This window comes from Bombus fervidus, chromosome 3 (assembly GCF_041682495.2).
Source record: "Bombus fervidus isolate BK054 chromosome 3, iyBomFerv1, whole genome shotgun sequence".
Lineage (NCBI taxonomy): Eukaryota > Metazoa > Arthropoda > Insecta > Hymenoptera > Apidae > Bombus > Bombus fervidus.
The window spans coordinates 8,526,413-8,549,151 of record NC_091519.1 but is presented as its reverse complement, the minus strand read 5'-3'; the positions used below and the strand labels follow the sequence as shown (position 1 = coordinate 8,549,151).

The 22,739-nt window shown below is 34.6% G+C and overlaps 2 protein-coding genes across 3 annotated transcripts in view; both read left to right on the top strand.

Annotated features, from left to right (window-relative positions):
* Positions 1–86: 86 nt before the first annotated feature.
* The window catches only part of LOC139985593 (phosphatase and actin regulator 2), a 389,376-nt gene continuing 366,723 nt past the window's right edge, over positions 87–22,739 (top strand). The window contains exons 1-2 of one of the 2 annotated variants that reach the window (XM_072000143.2): positions 87–293; positions 7,685–7,762. In XM_072000143.2, coding sequence (XP_071856244.1) covers positions 176–293; positions 7,685–7,762 — 196 coding nt within the window. In that variant the 5' untranslated portion in view covers positions 87–175. Of the gene's footprint in view, positions 294–7,681; positions 7,763–22,739 lie in introns of both variants that reach the window. The other variant, XM_072000142.2, reaches the window with a different exon arrangement.
* On the top strand, positions 1,918–5,228 carry LOC139985596 (F-box only protein 7). The gene is made up of 6 exons (XM_072000146.1): positions 1,918–2,230; positions 2,309–2,569; positions 2,645–2,911; positions 3,411–3,491; positions 4,245–4,380; positions 4,616–5,228. The coding sequence occupies exons 1-5, from the start codon at positions 2,049–2,051 to the stop codon at positions 4,294–4,296; spliced, it is 843 nt and encodes a 280-aa protein (XP_071856247.1). The 5' UTR covers positions 1,918–2,048; the 3' UTR covers positions 4,297–4,380; positions 4,616–5,228.

Sequence of the window (22,739 nt, the reverse complement as noted above, 5' to 3'; positions counted from 1 at the left end):
TTCTAAATTAGCCACCAGATGGCAGTAGCATTCTTCCCATCCGCGAGCCGCCATCTGTCATGGGAGTCGAGTGTTATGAACCGCGAAGCGTGTGTGGAAGTTTCGAAAAAGGATTCGGATTCGAATGCGGCGAGGTAACTAGCCGTCGTGCGGATAAACGCGAGTTAACCTGAAAATGGCCGAATCGTGCGAGTCGGTGGTGTCAAGTGTAGTGACTAGTGTTGTGTCCCATGGGCAGACGAAAGTGGCTGAAACACCGAACCAGGAGGACGCTGAGATATCCGGTTCTCCCGGTATGTTAGCCCTGCTAAAATATCCCGTAGCAGTTTGAGAGCTATTTTATTCAAACGCGACTGTCGAGCGCGGCCATGCAACAAGTGGTACGGAGCGCTCTCGCATGCCGAACAGGAGCGTACAGGGATATTTATGGGCCCGTCTGGGCCTGTTCACTATCCCGGTATTTTCTAACTAACATGTCGTCGTCGATCACGTGACTCATCGTTCACCTATACGACTTAATTTTCGCGCGTACTAAGTGTCAAAAATGTCGGCGAATTACCGATGACGTTTATCACAAACTGGGACCAGTAAAAGGTTTTGTTAAAAAATCTGATGCGTTACTTTTAAAATGACCATTTCTCGATGACGATTGATTGCAACATTACATTTTTAATCTTATCAGTTCTTTCTCTCACCGATAATAAATTGATATATTTGTACTTTTTTATTTGATTCATATCTGATAGGATTTTCTGTTTGATCAGTTTGCGAGCATTAGGTTTCAAATATTATATTTATGCATGAGTTTTATAGAAAATTATTATGGCTGAGAGACTTAACATTACGTTACTGGCGGAAGGATTATTGCTAGACAGACAGATGGATAAGACATCGTGAAACAACTTTCTGAATCAGAGTAATTATTTGTATGATTGAAATTGATTGTAAATACACAAATCTGGTTTGCCTCAAACAGAACGCAAGTTTAAATTTAATCTATGTACACGTATAACTGGCAATGTGTGTAATTGATTTTGTTCACCGTTAGCGACGAGTTCGTTGAGACATTCCCATGAAAAAAACGCAACGAGTTCCTATACCGGTTTTATTTTATTTATTTTATCTTCGTTTGACTGGCTTCGAATTTTTAATTTTCGTGGTGGCGCTGTTAAACAAGAAAGCTGTTAACGCACTGTTTATCGAAAGTATCGCAAAAGTCTATAATTTCTGCAGTTAATTTCGTTAATTTTGTTTTAAATGTCGAAAAATTGATTTAAGAAATGCAATTGTAAATGGGTACAGTAATTTAATCATTAAGAAAGTGACATGACAAATTCTCTTATCGACGAAAAAATGACACACTCATAAGTTATCCGCGATAAACTGTAAACCATATAGGTATTAGGTACGTGGGACTTCTTGCATATTAACTGTCTACATCACTCAAACTGGTTGCACTCCTGTAACGTGACAAAACAGTAACCATAACTTGTCATTTCTGTTACCATATACCGATATGTTCTGACATCTGTATAATTGCTATGCTGCGCGACTGCGTATGTTAATTTATATGTGATTACAAATTAAACTGCATTAGAATATATAGTATATACAAATAAATAGCTATTCATTAAATGTATGATACCTTTAGTCTTTTTGATTTTGATCTGTTACAATCTGTATGTTTTCTTAGAGAGGTCGCCACAAAATATAAAAAATCCATCTATCCTATAATCAGATCGTTTGAAATACACAAATATAATTATAAAACTAATATATTACAATATAAATATCTGATTCTGTAACATTCATTTAGAAAATGGATATTTTTAATAAATATAGAAATAAATATTGAATAAAATTTTATTTCTATATTTATTAAAATTGAAACAGATGGCGCGGTAGGATCTTTTAGTATGAAATGATGGCGTTAGTGGCGCAACCATGAAGTAACCTAACTTGCTATAAACAAAACATTACAACTGCAGTGATAGACATTGTACCATAAGTTGTGTGTTCAGAGGTTAAAATTATATTGGGAAAATATAATGTTGAAATCAATTTTAGCAGAAGAATGTACTCGTACCAAATTAGCACCATCGTTAGAAAGAATATTAAACGATTTAGATAAAGAATCCACGCATCACGATTATATTGTTGCTTTAATAATAGTATTGTTAGCAGAGGCTGGTTTTTATTTGTCATCGTCATATAGTGACCGGCCACAATGGTACGCATTATCATCGATAGCGTGTATTTTTTAGTCATCAATTGTATTATTGTATGTTGTAAAATGCATCTGTCACAGTCCAAAACTACTCTATATACCAAAAAGTTGGAAATCGCGAGACACGGGAATATATGAAATGTATTTTCAACTAGAGAGTGTTCCTGATATAGAATGCAAACTAGTTATAGTCCCTCTGGGAGACACATTGATTTTGAATTTTTTTCCTCTTATGGATGGAAAAACAACTTACAGTATAAGTGTACAGACTCTGAAGTATGTTAATCCTTACTCGAGTGATCTTTATGGACGGTACATGAATCTTAAAGCAATATCTCACAGGTATAATAAATTTATTAAAAGCTATGCTAATTGTTTAAAAAGGATTATATTTGTTCTTATTAAATTGTTTAATAGGTTTAAGGATCAATTGTCTACACCAGTGCGTAGAGATCTATTTATCAAAGCTGGTATAATGGGTCCTAGTCTTGAAACTATTCCAATTGAGTTGAAGTTAAGAATTTTAAGACTGCTAGATGCCTATAGTGTAACAAAGATGGCACAGTGTTGTAAAGAATTCCATGACATATGCTCAGAATCACAATTATGGAAGGATTTACTATATAGGGATTTTCCAGGATGTTACCGTACAGTATCAAATGACAAAGACTGCTATCGTTTTAGGTACAAAAACAAAAAACTACTTAAACGGTTAAATCTTTAACTATTTAAAAGAACAAAGGAAAAAGCACAAGTCATGCATAACAAGGCCAATATTTTAAAATGGTGTAATAAATATTTTTTAATTTATTATCCTTTGTATTCAGATATTGTATTTTGTAAAATATGTTTGTAAAAATTTCATGATGTTATAAACATAATTGTGGAAAACATGTGTGAAAAAAATAAATTATAAATTAAAAAGTCTGGTAATACTAAGGTTATTTGTAAATACTAGGACGTTTAATATTTATTATAATTATTGAATTATATAACAGATGTATGTGATATTTCTAAATGCTTATGTTTATTCGATCAACTTCGTTTCTATATAATAATTTGATAATACTCGAACTTTTACTTATGTATAGCATTCACATATATTTGAAGATTATAACTTAACAGTTTCATTATCTTGAATGTATTGTTGCACAGGTATGAGTTTCCTAAGTGCAATTTACAGATTACCACTGAACTATTGTTCCAACGAACTAATTCCCGGAACATATCGGAAAAGCTATTTTGCTGTAATTACCGCAAGAAAGTTTTATTTTAATTTTCGATAAAGTACAATTTGAACTAATCAATCAATCACAACACAAATAGTCCTAGTACTATTAATTAATTATAGGATAGACCTGGCATTATATAGAATTTCGTGTCTAGCTATAAAAAACGCAAGATTTTCTATGAGAATTGTTTCACTTAACAGGAGAAAGTTAATATAATATCTAAATATTTTGAAAAATTGAAATCATCTATCGTGATTAGGAAATTTCAACATCAAAGTAATTTTTTAAAATGGAAGTACATATTTTTATTGTTATAAATTTTTATTTCAAGCAAGCAAATGAGCAGTGTGATATAATTTCCAGCATGAGTATATTTCTAATAACATAATGCATACGAGCATGCAATCCTATTATTAGAAATAAAAATTTGCCGAATGGTAATCGTTTATTTACATTAAGGATTAGACCGATAGACGGCGAAAACCTGTATTTAAAATTTGTTTCTTTAATTACATGTATATATTGCATATGTCTATCATATAAGTAGTTAAGACTAAAATGCACGCCTTCCAGGGCATTCTACGTCAAGTACTAATAGTTCACTTGTTAACGAGTAACTGTAGTCCAGGCTAAATTACCTAAGATATTTATGGGAATTTTTTGCGATCTACACTGAATTACAGAAAGCGTAGTTCTTAGCTTCATATCGTGTTCTAAAGATTAATTTGTTGATATAAAAACATGATTGTAAAGATTAATCTTTGGAAAACAATGTTAATTACCAGGTCTCACCACGAGGAGGTGACTACGCATACGAGACCCACCCTGGATCCCTAATCCCATTGATTGGAAATTGAATATCTTGAAAAAGCTTGTGGCATTTACACAAGCTTGAGTTTAGTATGATAACAACAGATATACGTGAGCATAAAGATTGTTCTTAAAATATATTGCACAAATTCAGACTCTCTAAAATATATATCCTATATACATAGATATGTGTATATAATATGTATATATACGTACTATTATATCACATTAACTACAATTTAATATATAGTTTATTAAGGAGAGTAGACTAGTATATATATGAGAATTCTTAAGAACACTTGTATTATATTTGAATTTTAAATAATTTTATTCTTTATGTTCTCAGGAACACGGAATACTACAGCTTACAGTAGTCGATTGAAATCCACTAATTGTAAGAAAAATAAGTGAGAAGCATGCATACGAAGGTAGATTATTGTGACGTAAACTATTGAAGAATATTAATTATCAAGACCTACACTGCACGAGTGTGATGACACTCGTTGCAATGAAAGGCTTTTCAGTTCAAAATCGAGGTTGAATTTTAGTTCGGATTATCATATTTGAATCTTTAACCAATCACCGAAGAAATCAAATCATGCGACTCACCGTCGTAGAATTGGAAATTAGTTGCCACAAATTCTTTGCTCAAGTCTATGAACGTTGTTTCTTTTCTTCTCAAATTCTTCTATCGGTTTTATAAAGGGCACACTTTGGTGGCAGAAAGGAACAGAAGAGAAAACAAATTATTAAAATATTAAATAGTGTTTTGAAATGTTATAGAAACAGAATAATTATTTCATTGTTATAAGGAATTTATTAAAATTGTTAAATAATGTTTAAAGGTAGTGAATAATTAAATCAATGATTTTATGTTGTTACAAACAGATTTTTAAAATTGTTAAGTAATGTTTGAAAATATTATTGAAATAAAATAATTTATTAACAATGTTAAATAATATTTAGGGATGTTATAGAAATGAATCCGTGATTTAATTGCTATAAATAAAGTATTAGAAATATTAAATATCGCCCAGCTTACGATAATATAAGCTTCCGTGTTGTCGATGTGTACGTTGCGAAGGTTCAGGTAGTAGTAACGATCTCCCGCTGTAGTATCATTCAAAGTCATCGTGAATGTTTGGAGAGAGGGCAAAACTTTCGATACGTCGAAATCTGATTTTCCTATTATAGCAATCAATAATCTTTAGATTATTACTGCACATTTATACCTTCAGCGATTTATTATAATAATTAACATTATAATTTACATATTTATTGCAAGCTACAACTACATTTAAAGTTTCGTGTCATTAGTTTTTCATCTATAATTATATTAATATTATATTAAATACTAGTTTATGATGGAAATAGTTATGTTATAAAAATGAAGTTGACCAGTTATCGTCAATCATGCATGAGCACGGTAAATGTACATATGGGTGGGGCAGATAAAAATATTACAAGTCGTTTTCTCCGAAGCCATTGCAGATATCAACTTGAAATTTTTTGGTGTTAAATAGTATAGAGGGGTTAACACTTTAGGCTGTAAGATATTGTGCGGATGAGTTTCTTGGAGATGGAAGGGATGTTATCCCATTTTTTTTTTTTTTTTTTTTTTTTTTTTTTTTTAATAGGGTGACATTAATTTATCGATATTCGGACAGATGTAATCAAATCTAACAACTTTCACCTAAGGTATTTTTTTTTATTTTACATAAAGAGTTATAGCGGAAAATATCTTACGTAAGGAGAGTTTCGTGACGATGTAGAAAGATATCAAAAGAAATATATTATGCTTTGAAAACGCGCATCTATTCTTGTGATAATAGCTTTGACAATATTTGATAACATTATTGGAATTATAGATTTACATGCGGTCTAAATTCATCTTTTAATATCTCTTTTCAGTCAGTGTCGTTGTAATTACTTTTTCCTTTACATAGCTCAATAAAAAATAATCAACTGACGTTAAATGAGGTGACCTATTTGAGAAATAATTTTCAAAGCAGAATAAATTTTTTTTTATATTTTCCGACACCTTCGTGGAACTTTCCTTGCATAAGATATTTTCTTACATAAGATAAAAAGAAATGAGGATAGTACATATTTTTGCCTTAAGAAAATCACCCTCACAATATCTTACACCGTGAAATGTTAGCCTCTTTGTACCATTTAACGTTTGAAAACTTTAAGTTGATATCTGCAATGATTTTTTTGAATAGCCTATACCTAACACTTTATCTGTTCCACACTGTATAAAAATTCTAGTTGGTATGAAATAAAAATTGCAATACTACATCTTCCAAAGAGGAGCGAATTGATATATTTAAATATTAGATTTTTCAAAGTGTTATTATAAGCTTCGAATTTTTATTATTTACCATAATACTTTATACTAATTTATAAAGTTTTTAACTTATTTAAGCGTATACTGTCGTCCAACAATTATGTAGTAAATATGTATATGAATTTACTATGTTTACACGAATATAATTCTGCTTTATATCATATAAGACTACGTTAAAACATTACTTTACTTTAATTATTAATGTAAGTTATCTTCTTATGTTGATTTATTTAATAAAATTTTAGTATTATATCTATTACTGACTCTAATCGTAAGCAAGAAAAATGGGTAAATACAATATTCTATAAGCATGGTAGCTTCTATTCAAAATTATCTTTTTATCAACCGCTTTTCATTTAGTTTGTATAACGATGAACAGAAATACCATAAGCATACAGCATTCTTTATTTTGTAATTACGGAATATCTTGTTTTATACCGTATTATATCTTGTTCTATACCGTATGTAGTTTCATAGAAAAATTAGGTTTTGATTTAAACCATTATTATACTTAATTGATAATGTCGCGTGCGACACGAAAATGATAAGAGATCAGGTGATCCTGAAACGTGAAGTACAAAAAAGCATTGTCAGATTTATTCTCGTCTGTACTAATACACATGTAGTTCACTTATTAGTTAATAGCTGAAATCTAGCCCAGATTTCAGAAACCTCGACGAGAATTTTGAATGGTCTAAATTACACTGCAGAAAGCGTGAAATCGGTAATCTCTAACAGATACTTTATCGATGATACACAAAGAAGTGTTAATCAAATAAAATTATGTATATAGAAGAATTTTCTTAAATAAATATTTTTGAAGATCCAGTATAAACATGTGCAATGTTCTTGTCTTCATACGCCTCTAATCTTTACTCTCAAATATTTGTATAAAATTTTCAAACACTTGTTTCAAATAGAATTAATTATATTTTTTTTAATGTTCTTTAATTATTCCTGATTTTATAGCACCATTCCTTTAATTATATCCTTACTGTTATTTGAATTAAATTTTTTCCAATTAATTATACAAATTTATAATGTTCGTAAATTATTTTTCAGCAGAAGAGATAACGAAGCCACCGCTGAACAACGACGATACCCAAAATGAGGAAACGACGACACAGAGTAATGGTGATACCGGTGAGTGATAACCAAGGCAACAACAGTTTCGCTCTTGCTCTACTGTGTTTCACTTCTGGTCGATACGTCAGATGGAAGCACACCTGGTTGCACCTATCGATCTGGTGTATCAGCAATGAAAATTTGTCTTTGTACACCGTGGAAACTAGCGGCGGTTTACGACAAAATGGAAACGATCGCCTTCATTGTAGTTCCAAATATTATTATAGTCAATAAGCAATGAATTAATTACGCGGCAACTTTTAACGCGAGATCATGCTCATCATTAACAATCCCCGATATGAGCTTCGATTTGTAATTATGCAAGTGGGTATAAATAATTTGCCACGTGCATCGACGCTTCATATGTTTAAAATGCAACTCTGTTATTGTTGAAAAGCAGACTGTTGCATCTCCGACGCTAGATCAAGCTACAGAGATTGATACATCCGTCCATCAAACATTGATAATCTATCTATCTTGTACTTTTTACAAGGTTACGTTAAAGAACGCGTGAATTTTTATTATAAACTCGTTCGAATTTATTTTGACATAAAGTATTCGGTTTGGAGAATAAAATTAAAAACTAAAAAGACAGAATCTTCAAGATGTTGGAAGACTTTCCTCATGATATTTCATAAAATGTTAGAATCGCTGCAAGGATGTGAGAACTTTTATTACAAACTTCTTCGAATTTATTTAAACGAAAAATATTTGTTTTGCAGGATGGAACTAGAACTAAGGGTCGTCGAGATGTTGGAGTAGAATAGGATGTTGGAAAATCTTCTTCGTGATATTCCGTAGTAGCTGTTTGAGGGATTTGTTTGATCGCAGTTAGAATCTACTTTATGAAATATGATATCATTTCTGGATTCGTGATTTTTATGAGCAGGGATGCAAAGTCTCTGCAAGTACGCAAAACCTTAGTGATTACCTATCGATTCATAATTTTCATATTTTTTTTTCGAAATGGTTACGGGTTTTACACTTTTGTCAATCGTAACTTTTATTGAAAGCGTATAGATATCCATATCTTTTTGCTTCTGTGCACCATGTTGATAAAATTTCCCCTTTGTTTCGATTGATGGTACAGTATAATATTATACTGAAATATTGAAGCTTTTCTTGAATTCATCGAACGTCTCTAATTAAACTATATAATTTTTATGTAAAAAATTTCACAAACATTCACACGACAAATTTTAAAGGTTCATAAATTTTACACTACGAATTTCAAACACTCACAAATGTTATATTACATAGAAATATTTGTTTTAATCATAATCTTTGAAATATTACTATGTCTTTTAATTGTAAGTAAATGTTTTACTTTCAACATAAAATAGCGAAATACAGAAAGATATCTGCTTACATTTCTTCTTGTAAACCGTAAACCACTCTGTTCTCTCCAACGAATTTTTTCGTTTTTATTTCCAATAAAAAGAAGGAGAAAGCTTCGATTTTGACACAACAACGCTATTATTCGCTGGTTGATGTCCGTGACGTTGTACATCGTTAATCCGCGAAATGCAGTTGGGCAAGTGGATTCACATGTTCCACGCGATCCCACAAATTCGAAGGCTGAGTTCGATCGTTAGATACGGGATGGTTGATAATTGTTATTACGCTGCCGTTACGCTGTCAAATCACGATAGGGAAATGATTGAAACATTTCTGTAGATTGGCTTTGTCGTGTGCAGCCTATAATAAATGTGTCTTGTCGTTTCGACGCTCGATTTGTGTCCGTTAATTTTGCAAACTCGGAGTAAGGATTAAATTGGAAAATGGATAACTGATTCGAATGTCTGCGCAATATATGAAATTTCGGGATTAATTTATTATTATAGTTTTCATTCGTAGAATTTGATTTCGCAACGGTTTCGTCAAAGCGAATATTTTATTTTCCATTTTCTTTGATGTAACGATGGGTGTTCATTAATTTTATCAAAGAATAATATATAAAGAACCGTATATATAATTTTTATTAGAAACTGTGAAAGCTCAAGGAACATTCGTTGAATTGTAAACGAAAAAATTTGTTTGTTGCTAAATAATTGGAAAAAGTTCTATTTGAAACCGATTTGCTGAAAAGTTTACTTTGCTTATTTACGTCACTCTTTCAGCAAACCTACGATATAGTTCCAACAGTGTCACAGCAAACAGACATCAATATACAATTTGTCAGTAAAAATTTCCCTAATAACGATTTTCCGCCTGTCCTATTTAATTCTCACTAATCCACTCTCTGATGAAAAGTTCTCTCTCCACTTAGAGAGAAATGGAAGAAAGAAAATCAAAAAGAGGAAGGTGATAAGTGTTTCAATATTTATACGATTCTGTCGCGCCGTCACGTACGAGCGATTTATCGTTGTCCCGTCTTCCGTTTCTATGCCGAACTGTTTCGCGCCGCTGCAAGCGGCGTGACTTCTAATATTCTTCCCTTCTTCGACACAGCTTAACGAACTGGGAAGTTTTGGCACGGAACCGTCGAATAAACCTAGTCGAGCGTAATAGCCAACGATGTTCGCCACCGTAGCCCCGTTTCGCGACATTTTCGATCCCAGATTCTCATTTATTCTTAGTTTCACCCTAAAGGCAATTAAGGAAAAAAGGGAAAAGAAGAAACAATCTCCTTTCTCACCATTACGAACAGTCGTTGATTCATAGGATGTATCGCGTTGCCGAACGATGCCGATGCGAATAAATAGCGGGCAATTAAGCTGGCAGATTCGCGTGCGAGTTTTAATTATCGTCATACCTAAACGCTCGCCACCGCGGCACCGATTAAAACGTTTGCCCTGCACTCAACTATTTTTCTTCAATTAGAGATTCAACTGCGAGCGCGATAATAATTAATAACGGCGAGGCGGGGTTGTTAACGCACGAATTTAGGACGAACCGCGTTGTAAGGTCGCCTAGGGGAACTGGGTCATAGCAGGTGGCGACTCGCAGAATGGGAACATCAGCAAAGAGAGAGGGAGAGAGGAAGAGACAAAAAGAGGACGTTGGAAGAGTGCACTTTTCAAAATCGGCCGCTAAACGTTTCGTTTCCGTGCTTGGGGAAGATGCACCCTCTCTCGCTGTTTTGTACAGCCTATGACTATCTTCTTCCCTGCCACCTCGTTCGCTCCATTTATCCTCGATCCGCAATATTCTACGCCAGCTTCGCTCTTCCTATTCCTCTTTCCCTCTTTACTTTCCCGCTTCTCTACACCACGCTGTCTCTCTGCCCCACTCCAAAACGCAAAATTTTATAGTTTAAAATTCGAACAATCCGGAAGAACACGAGGGAAATGTCAACCGGAAAATTGTCATTTAAAAAAATAAAACGAAAACGCAGCTCGCGACGTTTATAGTATATAGCGAGGCCTCTCGGAAACGGGACAACGACACGTCGCTGGAGCATTCGTATTCCGGAATCGGGACTCGTTCACGGTTAGCTGGTGTGCGCTACTATGTCGTATGCGTATTTCGAAGCCCGGTAGCGGGCTTAAGCTTGCGCCGTTTCGCCTTCCTCTTTCTCTCTCTCTCCCTGTTGCACCGCCCCCTTATCCTCTCTCTTGCTCCGACAGCCTGGCCAACCCTCTTTGTCGCTCGAGCGCGGATGTCGGCGTTCTCTGTTCTCCGGGTTGCTCCCTGGCTCTCTCTCATCCCCAGTGCGCGCATCGAACCCGTCCTGGACGAAAGTCCTTCCCGCTCCGTCGCGCGTACCACGCACGTTTCTTTGTGATCGAACCCTTCACGACCTACTCGATCGACGATCGTCGTGACACGCGTGCACGGCCCATTCTCCGCCCTCGTAGATCCTATAGATCGCCTCCCGTCGGATCGTCCTGTCGTTGCCTTGATCTCGTTCAGAATTTCCGATTCGTGGCGAATCATCGGACGCGCGCGTGCATCTGAAATCGCGTGTGGTGTGATCGACGTGGCTTGATCGAAGGTTTTTGCGCAACCACTGCAAGTGAAAGGAAGATTGTTGGCTCGAGAAGGGTGACGAGGCTGAGCTGGTCTTGCGAACCTGGACTAAGTGCGTGGTAAATATGTTGATAAGTTCACTCGTGCGGATTGCAAGTTTGGAATCGTGGAACGACTCGAAGTCGAGAGATCGAGAAAAGAGGGTCCCTTAACTCGACCGCTCTTTGCGTGCCTTCGTCTTCGTCCTTGCGGATTGTCCTCCGGAAAAGGTTTACTTCGCGTACAGTTTCGCCGAGCTCGATGCTTCACGTGGTCTCTCCCTGCGGATGCTTTCAGTTCTTTCTTCAGTTCTCGTTTTTCGATTGTTCCGTAGGGAGTTAGGCAAAATTTGGTTAACTGAATGGGATAATTGAATTTTTAGGAACTGATATGTAACTTTTTATTAAATTGCGAACGATAGTCTGTATCACGTAGGTTGATGAATTGACGCGATGTTTGCACCACGCAAACTTTAAAAGAAATATCTTGTTAATTGTAGGCACAGTGGTATTGCTGCTGATGTTTGATCTGCAATCTGATATTCAGTTTGCTCTACAAATATCACATTTCCTAATTGCTTTGAATAGTCGTATAATCCTGTGATGATTCAGGTACAAATAGTACAGACTATTTGATAATAACGTTTAGCAATTTGCAAACGTATAATCTTTATCAAAAGATAATATAAAAATTTGAATTTATTAGCGATAACCGATTATGATTTACTAGATACTGAACAAGGCAGAGATTATTGGCACGAAAATGTATACGTCTTCTATTTGCAGAGCGTACAAAGAAAGACGAAAGCCAATAAGGGAATTTTATGTCGTTAAAGACAATTCCCTGCATCCATATAAATTCCAGCACTCAAACTGCGAATCAATCTTTACTCGAACAAACTCATGCAGTTAATATACGGTCTATTGTATCGCTTTTTCCTTTCACCATTTACGATATTATATAATCTATCGAATCGTACGATTTTTAGTAAGCAAATATTTAAATGTGTCTCTTGGAAAGAGTTCGTACTTCCTCTATGATTCGTCTCGTTTATCATAAACGAATAATACAGTAAATATTGAAATGTATCTCTTGGCAAGTACCTACATTCTCTGTATCATTTATCTTATTTATCACGAACGATGTAATTCAAATTCTGCCGCATACTTTCTATCGATAACAATATTGAAATAAATTTACAAAATTAAAAATTGATCGATCTCAGGAAATAATAGATTGATAAAGCATACGCTACGATACTAGATTATTCTTTCTTTTTTGAATTGACGTATCTAAAAGATCACTTCATTCTTGGAGATTACGTGATCATTTTGGTTATCCAATCGTTGTGTTACAAATATATTTTAGAAAAGATAGCGTATTTTATATAAATATATCTTATACAAGAAATAATTCAAATTCGCAAAAATACGTCGCTATAGATTAACAAAATTCCGTCACAAAATACCATAAATTGTCTACCTTCACCATTTTGATAGCTCCAGTATCAGAAAATAAAGTTCTAAAGTACGAAACTAATGGCACAGAATGTTTTCCACGTCCAATATATCAACCGTCGCGGATTTCACGAAAGAAACATAAAGATACGCATTCCCGCTGTTTTTCATCACGCCGAAATAGTAATATCGATTTATTGCCGGCGGCGAGCATGGTCGAGTCAATTTCAATTTCTCACGGACACGCAACGATAGCGCGGGCAGATTTCAATCGCGAACGGAGAATAAATTCTAGTAACGAACGAGCGAAGGTAACGGTGATCGCGATTCGAACCGGGAGACACGGATAAGCTTGGCCGTGGGGCCTTGTTATTAGCAGAGCAGTACTCTGGATTTATCTAAGGGAAAAACTCGTAGCCCTTCACCAACAAAGGCGCGGTTCAATCTCTGCTCGCGGTCCCTTCCTCTTTCCCTCGAGCGATCGATCAACCCGCGAGGCCCGACGTATTAATAGCCGCCGTATAAATTTACGTGTGCAGAAACGGACGAGCGTCGCGACGCGTAGAGACAGCCATCCTTCTTTTTTCTCTCGTTGCTCTTTACTCCTTTTCACTCGTTTTGTTTTATTCTCACTTCGCTTTGTTGTTCAGACCGATACGCCGCCGGCTGGACCGTTTCGATGACGACATTTGATACTCTTCGTGGCTGCGACGCGACGCGACAAATATCGCCACCCTGCGATGTCAGTTCGATACATTACTCCCTTTGTTTTTTCATTCTAGAATGCCCAAGCTGTATTGCTTGCCACCATCAGGCAAATCTGCTTTCACTGAGACGAAAGTGGGTGGATGCTTTTGACTGAGTTTTTAGTTTACATTTAGGGGATCATCTTCTTTAGGGGTAGAGAAATAGGGGTGGCAAATGAGGAGAGGGCAAGCGAGGGTAATTTTGCTGAAACGATTTTTGTGTAGCGCTGTTGAGATTTTGGATGGAAATGGTGTGTAAACATTTTGCTACTTAATTAGGTATTAGGATGTTTCTTAATGATGTGAATAGTATTTGCATTTTCATGGTACATTGTTTTAAGTAAATGAGAATTAAAGTAATTAAAAAGTGATCGGTAGTAATTATTCTCGGACAATAACTTGTCATATTTCATGTAAGACAGTATCACAAACGTACCAAATTTGTAGAACAACTGTACTATTTATAATTTGTGTGTTCCAAATTATTGCATTACGCGTGTTAAGGAAAGGAAGTTCCGGTGTATTATGATGATACTAAGGTTTAACAAATTTCGTAACAAAACACTATAACGCTTCAACTTCTGCGCTGAACATTACGCGCCCCCTTTCCACACCTCTATCAAACCAAAGAGATAATTAGGGAGATAATTAGTCCTGCCTCTGGTAGATAATGATGCATAAAAAAAGCTAAAATTTTGTCAGTGATTATTAAAATGTTGAGCGTCAAATATACATAGTCCATAAAGCGTTCTTCGTCATTATATCTAAAAATATATAAAATGCGATCGATAAATGATATTTGTATGTTTAGTAATATTTTTAGAATTAATAAAAATTTTCGAAATAACGAACATATCAATCGCCGTAATGATTTTCAGATATTTTTCTAGCTAAGAAAACTCGAAATTGTGATTAAAAACCTTGTAGCCATCACGAGCCTGTACAAAATACGATCAATATATAATTTTCGTGAGTTAAAAAAATGAGTTCGGCGAAATACGACCATTTCCTTAGTTCCCTTGGAATTAATTTCAATTTTCGACCTAATAGACCAATACAGCCGCGATAGTGATTTTAAAAGAGTAATAGCCCGTTACATTATTGGCAAACTTTTCGTAGAAACTTCTATTGACCTCGTGCCAACAGAAATGTCCACTAGTGTAGGTATATACCTATGCGAAAATTGCTTTTGTGACATTTTTAATGTCGAAGCGTAGCTTGTCCTACAATCGATTAAAACGGCTTACATAAAGTAACTGCTTATCGAATTACAGAGATTGCGGTAGTTGGATAGCGACGTTCCAAGTAAACGCTTTATGCAGCGGTCTGCTCTATCTCATTAACAGAATAGCCTGACACCATGCAACATTATTGGCATTGTAGCTTTATTTTTCTTTAGGGGATGTTTAGTATCATAATTTAAATAAGCTTCGTTTATTCTTATTATTTAGCAGCCCACGTTCGCGTCTCATCGCGCACTTTCTTATTTCAATTGTTAGTTCATAAAGCCCAATAAAGCAAAATAATGTATTCTTAAAAATCCAAACAGATCTAGCACTCGAAGTACCATTTAACATAACAATGGAATTATCCAAATAATCAATTTGTAATTTTTTATAGAAATTTATAGTTTTACGGTGAATTTTTTGGAATTTAAATGATTTTTTTTTTTTTGTAAAATATACGAATAGAAGCTTACTTATCATCTTACGTTTGTATTTTTTAAAATACTTTACGTTGTATTATTTTCCCATCAAGGTCTATATTTTAATTATCAGAAGATAATTATAATATCAAGCAAATGTCAGAATGGAAAGACCATTAACACGTCCTATCCGATATAATGTAATTTATCGTGTTTCCTTTCCTGTAATCTTCATTTATAAATATTATCATACATGAACATAATTATTAAGAAAGAATACAGGCCAAACGCTTATACGTCTCATGAAACTGAATCAACACCGAAGGTAGAGCAAACATGCTTTGCCAAAAACTAACCCAGCACAAACCATCTGAAGCTTCGAAGTGCTGAGATCATGCAAAATCGATGTCTCGACCTCTCTTCTTCGTTTCGAGAGGAGTCTCGTTCCACGTTCCTTAATCGATCCCTCTATTACCAGCATCATTGAGGAGGATAGAAGAAAAGAAAACAAAAAACGCGTTCATAGGTGGTGTGTGTGTGCGGGCCAGCGAGAGGCAGAAAGAAAGGGAAAGTCGATGATCGGCCCGGCGATAGTTCAAGCTGGTGGTGCGTTCAACCAATATTCGCGGTGAATCGAATACCAGTGTACGGTGGAAACGCGAGTTTCACGCGATGCCAAGCGAGCATCGGTGAGACGAGCGTGATCGCGGGAAAAGTGGAACCCGACGAAGAAATCGGGTATCGTGCGTACGAACGATTACGTTTGCCCCGTCGAACTGTTCGTCGTGCTGAGGACATCAACGTCAACCTGTCGCTCTCCGAGGTGTTGAGTCTGCTGGACCACGCCGACGACGACGAGGTCCTCGCTGGCACGTCTGAGGAAAACCGGAGGAGAGCCCTGTGGCAGTTTTATTCCACGGGGATGCTCACGCACAGCCACAGCGACGGCGAGTTCCCGATTTATTCTCAGGGTGAGTTCCCTTACGAGATTTCGTTGTCTGTGGTTATCGTTGTCGGTCATGTTGCACGTTATAATTTAATTTCACCATGCTTTATGGTAAGTATCTTTGGAAAAAATTCGAGGATTTTATTTCGTACGAATTTCTAAATAAGAATGTCACTAAATAAAATATAGAAATTAGAGTGTATTGCACTCTGATTAGAATACATTAATTTTTCTGTTTTTGTTAACAGATTTATAGAACTTTTGATGGTTAGGTTTCGCATGAATTTGTTGTATATGATTGATGTTGATCGTTGAATGTTAATTAAGCGAAGAAATCTAGTGAATTTAGTGTTAGTTTCTTCATTTCTTTTTTTTTAATAATTTGTAGACTTCTGGAAAGTATTATTTCTAGTGTCTTTTAATTGTGAATTTTTTCTATGATATGATTGTTGATTGATAATTATTGATTAAGCAGAAAAGTGTAAAGAAATCAAGAAGTGTAAATTCATCTTTTTATTTTTGTCAAGAGTTGTAGTTTTTGAAGTGTTATTTTTGTAGTGAGAAAGAAAGAGGATTTATAGATTGTAGATATTGGATAGTTTTTATTGGATAATTCATTCTTGGAGATATAAATTTTTGAACTTTGTATATTTTCCTGGTTTATCATTTTCTTTTTATAAAAAGAATTTTTATTACAAAAAGATAGATGCTTGCATTTCATAATAACGCTTTAGGTTTTTATCTGCGTGAGTAAAAGGTCTATCATTTGTTTAAAAGCATAGGAATTATAGAAAGCCGGGGACAGGTATATAATTCAGAGGAATTGCATTTGCTAAAACAGTGAGATTTATGTCTATATATATGTGTAATTAACAAATATGTATATCATTTAAGTAAAAGAATTCTAAAGATTTAATACGATGTAAAAAAGATTCTATAACATCTGCTCGAACATTTAAAACACTTTTTACTTCCTTTCACAAAAAATATTTGATACTTTTAACGTTCTAAATTCTTACGTTTTAATGTATGTAATCGTTATATATGTGTACCTCTCGAAGTGAAAGTACAGGGCGTTACACACAAGGAAGCAAAGTCATTGTGATTTATAAAAGCCGTATTATGAAGTAAAAGTTCGGCATTCTTTTTTTCATACGTGTAGTTAATTGCTACAACATTCATAAAACTTTCAGTATCAGTTGTATACGAACTGAATCAGAAATTAAGAAATATATATTCAGTCATATTTAAAAGGTACTTTTCATTTTTCATAATTCCGTTTGAACTTGTAACTATTTCTCTAACTTTCCCAGTGAAACTTTCGTTGCCGTATCTTCGGCTTTTTTTCTGCGATTTCTCAATTGATCTTCGTGCTATGCTCTCCGCACAGATTCAGTTCGGTATTCGTAATGTATAGGCTACAACAATGAAGCACGTCTTGAATTTCCATCATTAGTCCAACCGGACATTCAGTCACACCGATTCTAATGAGTTTATCGGTATTAATGCCAACTGTGTTTATGGGTCATCGGTTGCCCTAATTCTAACTCGATCGAAACTGTAACGGGTTCCTCGAATAATTAAGCCAAATGAGCAATCGTTGGATTTCTATCGCAGCTAGAACAAATATTGATATATCGTGGATTTTAGCGTGACTATAAATTAAATATTTGTAGTTCTCTAATAATTTAAAAATACACATACTATGTAATCCGAAGGTATTTCCTGAAGGAAAGTTCTGTTCTAACTGCACCATTTTTTTTAATTAAACCTCCGTAGCGAAAGTTTATTTTACATGCACGAAGCTGAATTCATAGTTGCACAAACAAAAGAAGCAGACAGCGAGCATCGTGGAATAATGTTATTGGGAAATATGATAATTTCTATTATAAGATTAAATAAAATAATTTCTTAAGTTTCTTCTTACGTTACGCATCCATATGTTTCATAAAATGTTCGACACATGCTACAAAAATCTTTGACGACGCTCAATAAAATCTACAGAATTAACAATCCACTTAAAAAGTTGCAGAAATTATTCCACAAATTTTCCGACAATTATTACAATCTCATTGAAACATTAATTCGGAACTTTAGTTTCTAACTTTAACTGTCTTGTACAACGAATAATTCATATATCGTGAAACGTGCTGCAGAGGGTGTTCTTCGTCGTGTTATAGTTTCACGTTGCAGCCTCGTCGCGAGGAAGCACTGCCAAATTCGCTCCGCTCCAGATGCGTACGTTCCGCGGTTCCGGTAAAAATCCAGGTTCCACCGCAACGAAAATTTACGTCACTAGGAGGCAAACGTGCGCAGCGATGCGCTTGCCGTAACACTGTTTCCTGCATCCTTCGCCTCGTCTTCCAAGCCGACGACCTACTGAGGGATAAGCAGAGGATGTGACTGCGTAATCAATTTTTGCACGGACTTTTAATTGCAGGGGTTTTACGCAACGGAAAATTCACCGCCGACGATCGCCTACTCCCACAATTGCGTCACGTGGCTAGGTTACTCGCTTCCTAACGCGTTATTATCCATCAAGATATAGTGGCTTGTAAAAGAACTTGGCTGTAAAGATTTTACACGCTTTTTTTCTGTATATTTCGTTCTTAAAATGGAATCTTCTCAAAATTTATATTCTTTAATTCGTTCTTAATACGTTGATTGATCCGTGTTACTAAATTTGTTGATAACGATTAGAATAAGATACATTTCATAGAGTAAATGTAATTAACGTAGCGTGAATTATTTAACTAATATTGTCAGAAAAAATGCGCAAGTATAATGTGATATTTTGCAAAATGGTATACTTCAGTCTGTTGCAGCAAAATATATATAATTCAATGCGTAACAGTCTATGTGTTACATTCAAAGATCAATACCAGTTAGATGTAGTATATATATGTAGAGAATGAAATTAATTTATTTAAGGAAAGTATCAAAAGAAATCCCAGAGATTCGTTTGAGAAACTGACGAGACCCTGTATGAGAGAGGACGAACTTTCGTGAGATTTGTGCAAATGAATTTTTGTGCAGTTAGGCGCGAATGGATAAATGTTTTCGAAAGTTCGGACGATGTTTAGTTGTTGGAGTTCGAACGAGACATGTGTTTCATCGGTTTGTGGAAGTTTCGGTGCGCTTTCGGCTGTGAAATAACACACAAATTTCATGCGATTTATGTGTGTCTGAGAAGTGATGATAATTGGGATAGTTGCTAATTGGTGATTTGGCGTTAGCTAAATCATAAAGTTATATATATATAGTCAGTCTCTTTATTAGGAACTTTCATCTGGTACTTGCAACTGTAAGACTTTAAATTTAATAGCTAACAAAATAGGACGATCTGATTCAATAAAAGCTTTTGGACTCGATAATTTCTCAGGTATCTTTGAAAATTCGATAGAATAAAAAGGTATAACGTAAATGATTAAATTATGAAAATTAACATTGCTATTAAACTTACTAGAAATAATTATGTAAAAAGTACAAAGTTTCACAACTCGATAAATGGAAAAATTATTGTCAAATTATTTGAAAGCCATTGTTAATTATTAATTTGGAGAATTGACTTAAAAAATGTCAATTTTCATTTTAGGGTTTTCAATAAAAGCATGAACCTAAAAACTAGAATAAAGGACTTCTTGACAGCCTTTATTTCCTGGAATATGAAGATATGTTACACGCGAATGATGTTAGATTTGCAAGCTGGGACACAGTTTTCTTCTCTTGAAATCCAATGTTCTCGCGAATTTATGGTACTATGTATGTTAGTTTTTATTGGAATGTGAGAAGACACTCCAAGCGCTTCAGGTTTTAATTGGAATTTCAGAACTCTGTCTAACCGTAGATAAGCGGACCAGGTAAATGCAGAGAAGTTTATACAACGATTCAGGATCGGGAAAATAACAGAAAACTTCGTTTTCATATTTGAAATTCAATATTATAAATTGTAATTCTTATAAATTCGATCGTCAACCGGAGAAAGTTGACGAATAAAAATTAGTTTTCCGCTGTTTGATTCAATTTATTCGTATCCGATGCTCATCGAACGTAATAATACTATTTTTAATTAATCGTAAAATATTGACCCGAATATCGAGGATAAATAAAATACAAAAAACTCTCTAGATGGAATTATTTTTATGTTAAACTCCCAGCTATAATCGTAACTTAATCATAGTGGATAATAATGATTTTAAAGCAAAATCGTAATATATAAGTTAATTGGTAAGATTAGGCTTTTACCCAATTACTCGTTAAATTGCAGGGAGATAGTAGACGCAAATACGAGAAAAAATAAGCTTTAAGTTTTAAAACATACGTACAGATATCACTATTTGCAATCAAATTAAGAATAACGTAACGAGTAAAGCGTAAATGTTTCGTTTGTTAACGAATGCTTTTATACCATTTGTAGAAACTTTCACGTCCGAAGATAAAATCTTTTTCCTGACATTGTACTTTAAAATATTGTCAGATCATTTAGAGATTTCTTCAAAAATTGCATAATTCACTTACTATTCACGCGTCACCGAATATCATTAACTCATTTTGTATTAGTTTCATTTCAATGTTTCAATACTTGGCAGACTAATGGGCTGGGAATTAAGTGTCGTTCTATTTATTTGTTTCAAAATGACCACCTCTATGGCTACATATTTTAATCATAACTTATTCTATTTTTAAAATAGAATGGATCAATACAATTTCCCTGAACTGAATAATTCATATGCAATCAATAGCGAATGTGTTAATGAGTTAACCTTCTCCATCTTTCATCTTCCTTAAAAAAAAAGAAATAAAAGAAAGATAAAAAGAAAAGCAAAAGCACAGTAAAGTACAGTATGTCACGATGAAACATATCCAGCACAGACCTCCAAGGAGTTCTAACATCGCGTGAAAAATTTCGAACAAAGGCGATATATCAAGATCGCAAAGCTGTTGGTTGGGCAGGCCTTTATCGAAGCATGGCAAGTTTCTTGTATGATGTTCGACGTGTTACTTATTACTCGTCGACACTGAATGACGTTGAGAAGTCCCGCGAAAGAAGCTTGATTTATCGCGGCCGGAATCGGCGTGTGGATAGCATGAGAAAAGTTGCAGATGCGATCCTGCGACGTTCCACATTCGAATAGTCGATAAATCGCGCGTCAAACGCGGCCAGGTCGAAAAGAAAAGCAATTTGCATTTTGTTTTCCGCGTCGTTTCGTTGTTGGCAGCTAAGCGAGACAAGTTTCCGAGCTAACTCGCGTTTCTTTCCCTTCTATCGCAGGAAGTGGATCGAGAATAACGTGGCTATTCGTCGGTTTATCGTTGTCCTGGCCATCAATCATCGTCTGCGCCGATTTAACGTCATTCTGACTCGTATTAACAGAAATAATGGACCTTAATGAGCGTAGAATGCCTTGTTAATCGTGCCATGGATCAGATAATAGGGGAGAATTGCAAGAGAAATGCAATAACGCTACTCTTCTCAGTTGAAATTATATTTCTTTGTTGCTGCGTGTCACGTTTGTTTCTCTTTATTTGATCTAAGCTGTTTAGTTATTATTTTGTAACAGCCTGTATATTGTAATGTAATATATAATTATAACTTTACTTGAAAGGCAAAAAGCGCAGGGTTCTTTAAGTGTTTGAACATATCTGGAAAGATGGAAATGTGCCAGATAGTTTTTGTTAAATGAAAGAATTAAATACATATGGATATGAAAAACATTAAACGTGAAGTTAATAGCATTAGAAGTTGCTGGACTTCAATCAAGCTAAAGTGCATGACGGAATAGTTCTTGAGTGGTACTGTGTTTGATAAGATAGAAGCACAGTAATCGATTCGAGGGATTACTGTAAGATAAGGGAATTAACTTTCCTATAAATTGATACTCTGGAATTCGATTCCAATTGATTTACACTCAATAACACATGTTCGATAGCTAAAATTTTCTAATTAAATCTGACTCGATGAATAACGGCAGAAATATATAATTTGTTAATTTATTATTTTCTATAAATTTGTTCGTTGTAAATTTCTTCTGTGTATTCTTAGTCGTTATGTTCGATGCTTCCCTGATAATCTAAATATAATAAATTAGCACATTTTCTTTTCTTACGAGATTAATAAATGTTCTAATAATTAATAATACGTGTTAAAAATTTATTCGACGGAGTTTGATAATTTCTTCTATTAATTAAGAGAATTAATTATATACAGTGTTGATATAAAATTGTCAGAATACGAATTATCTTTTTCTAC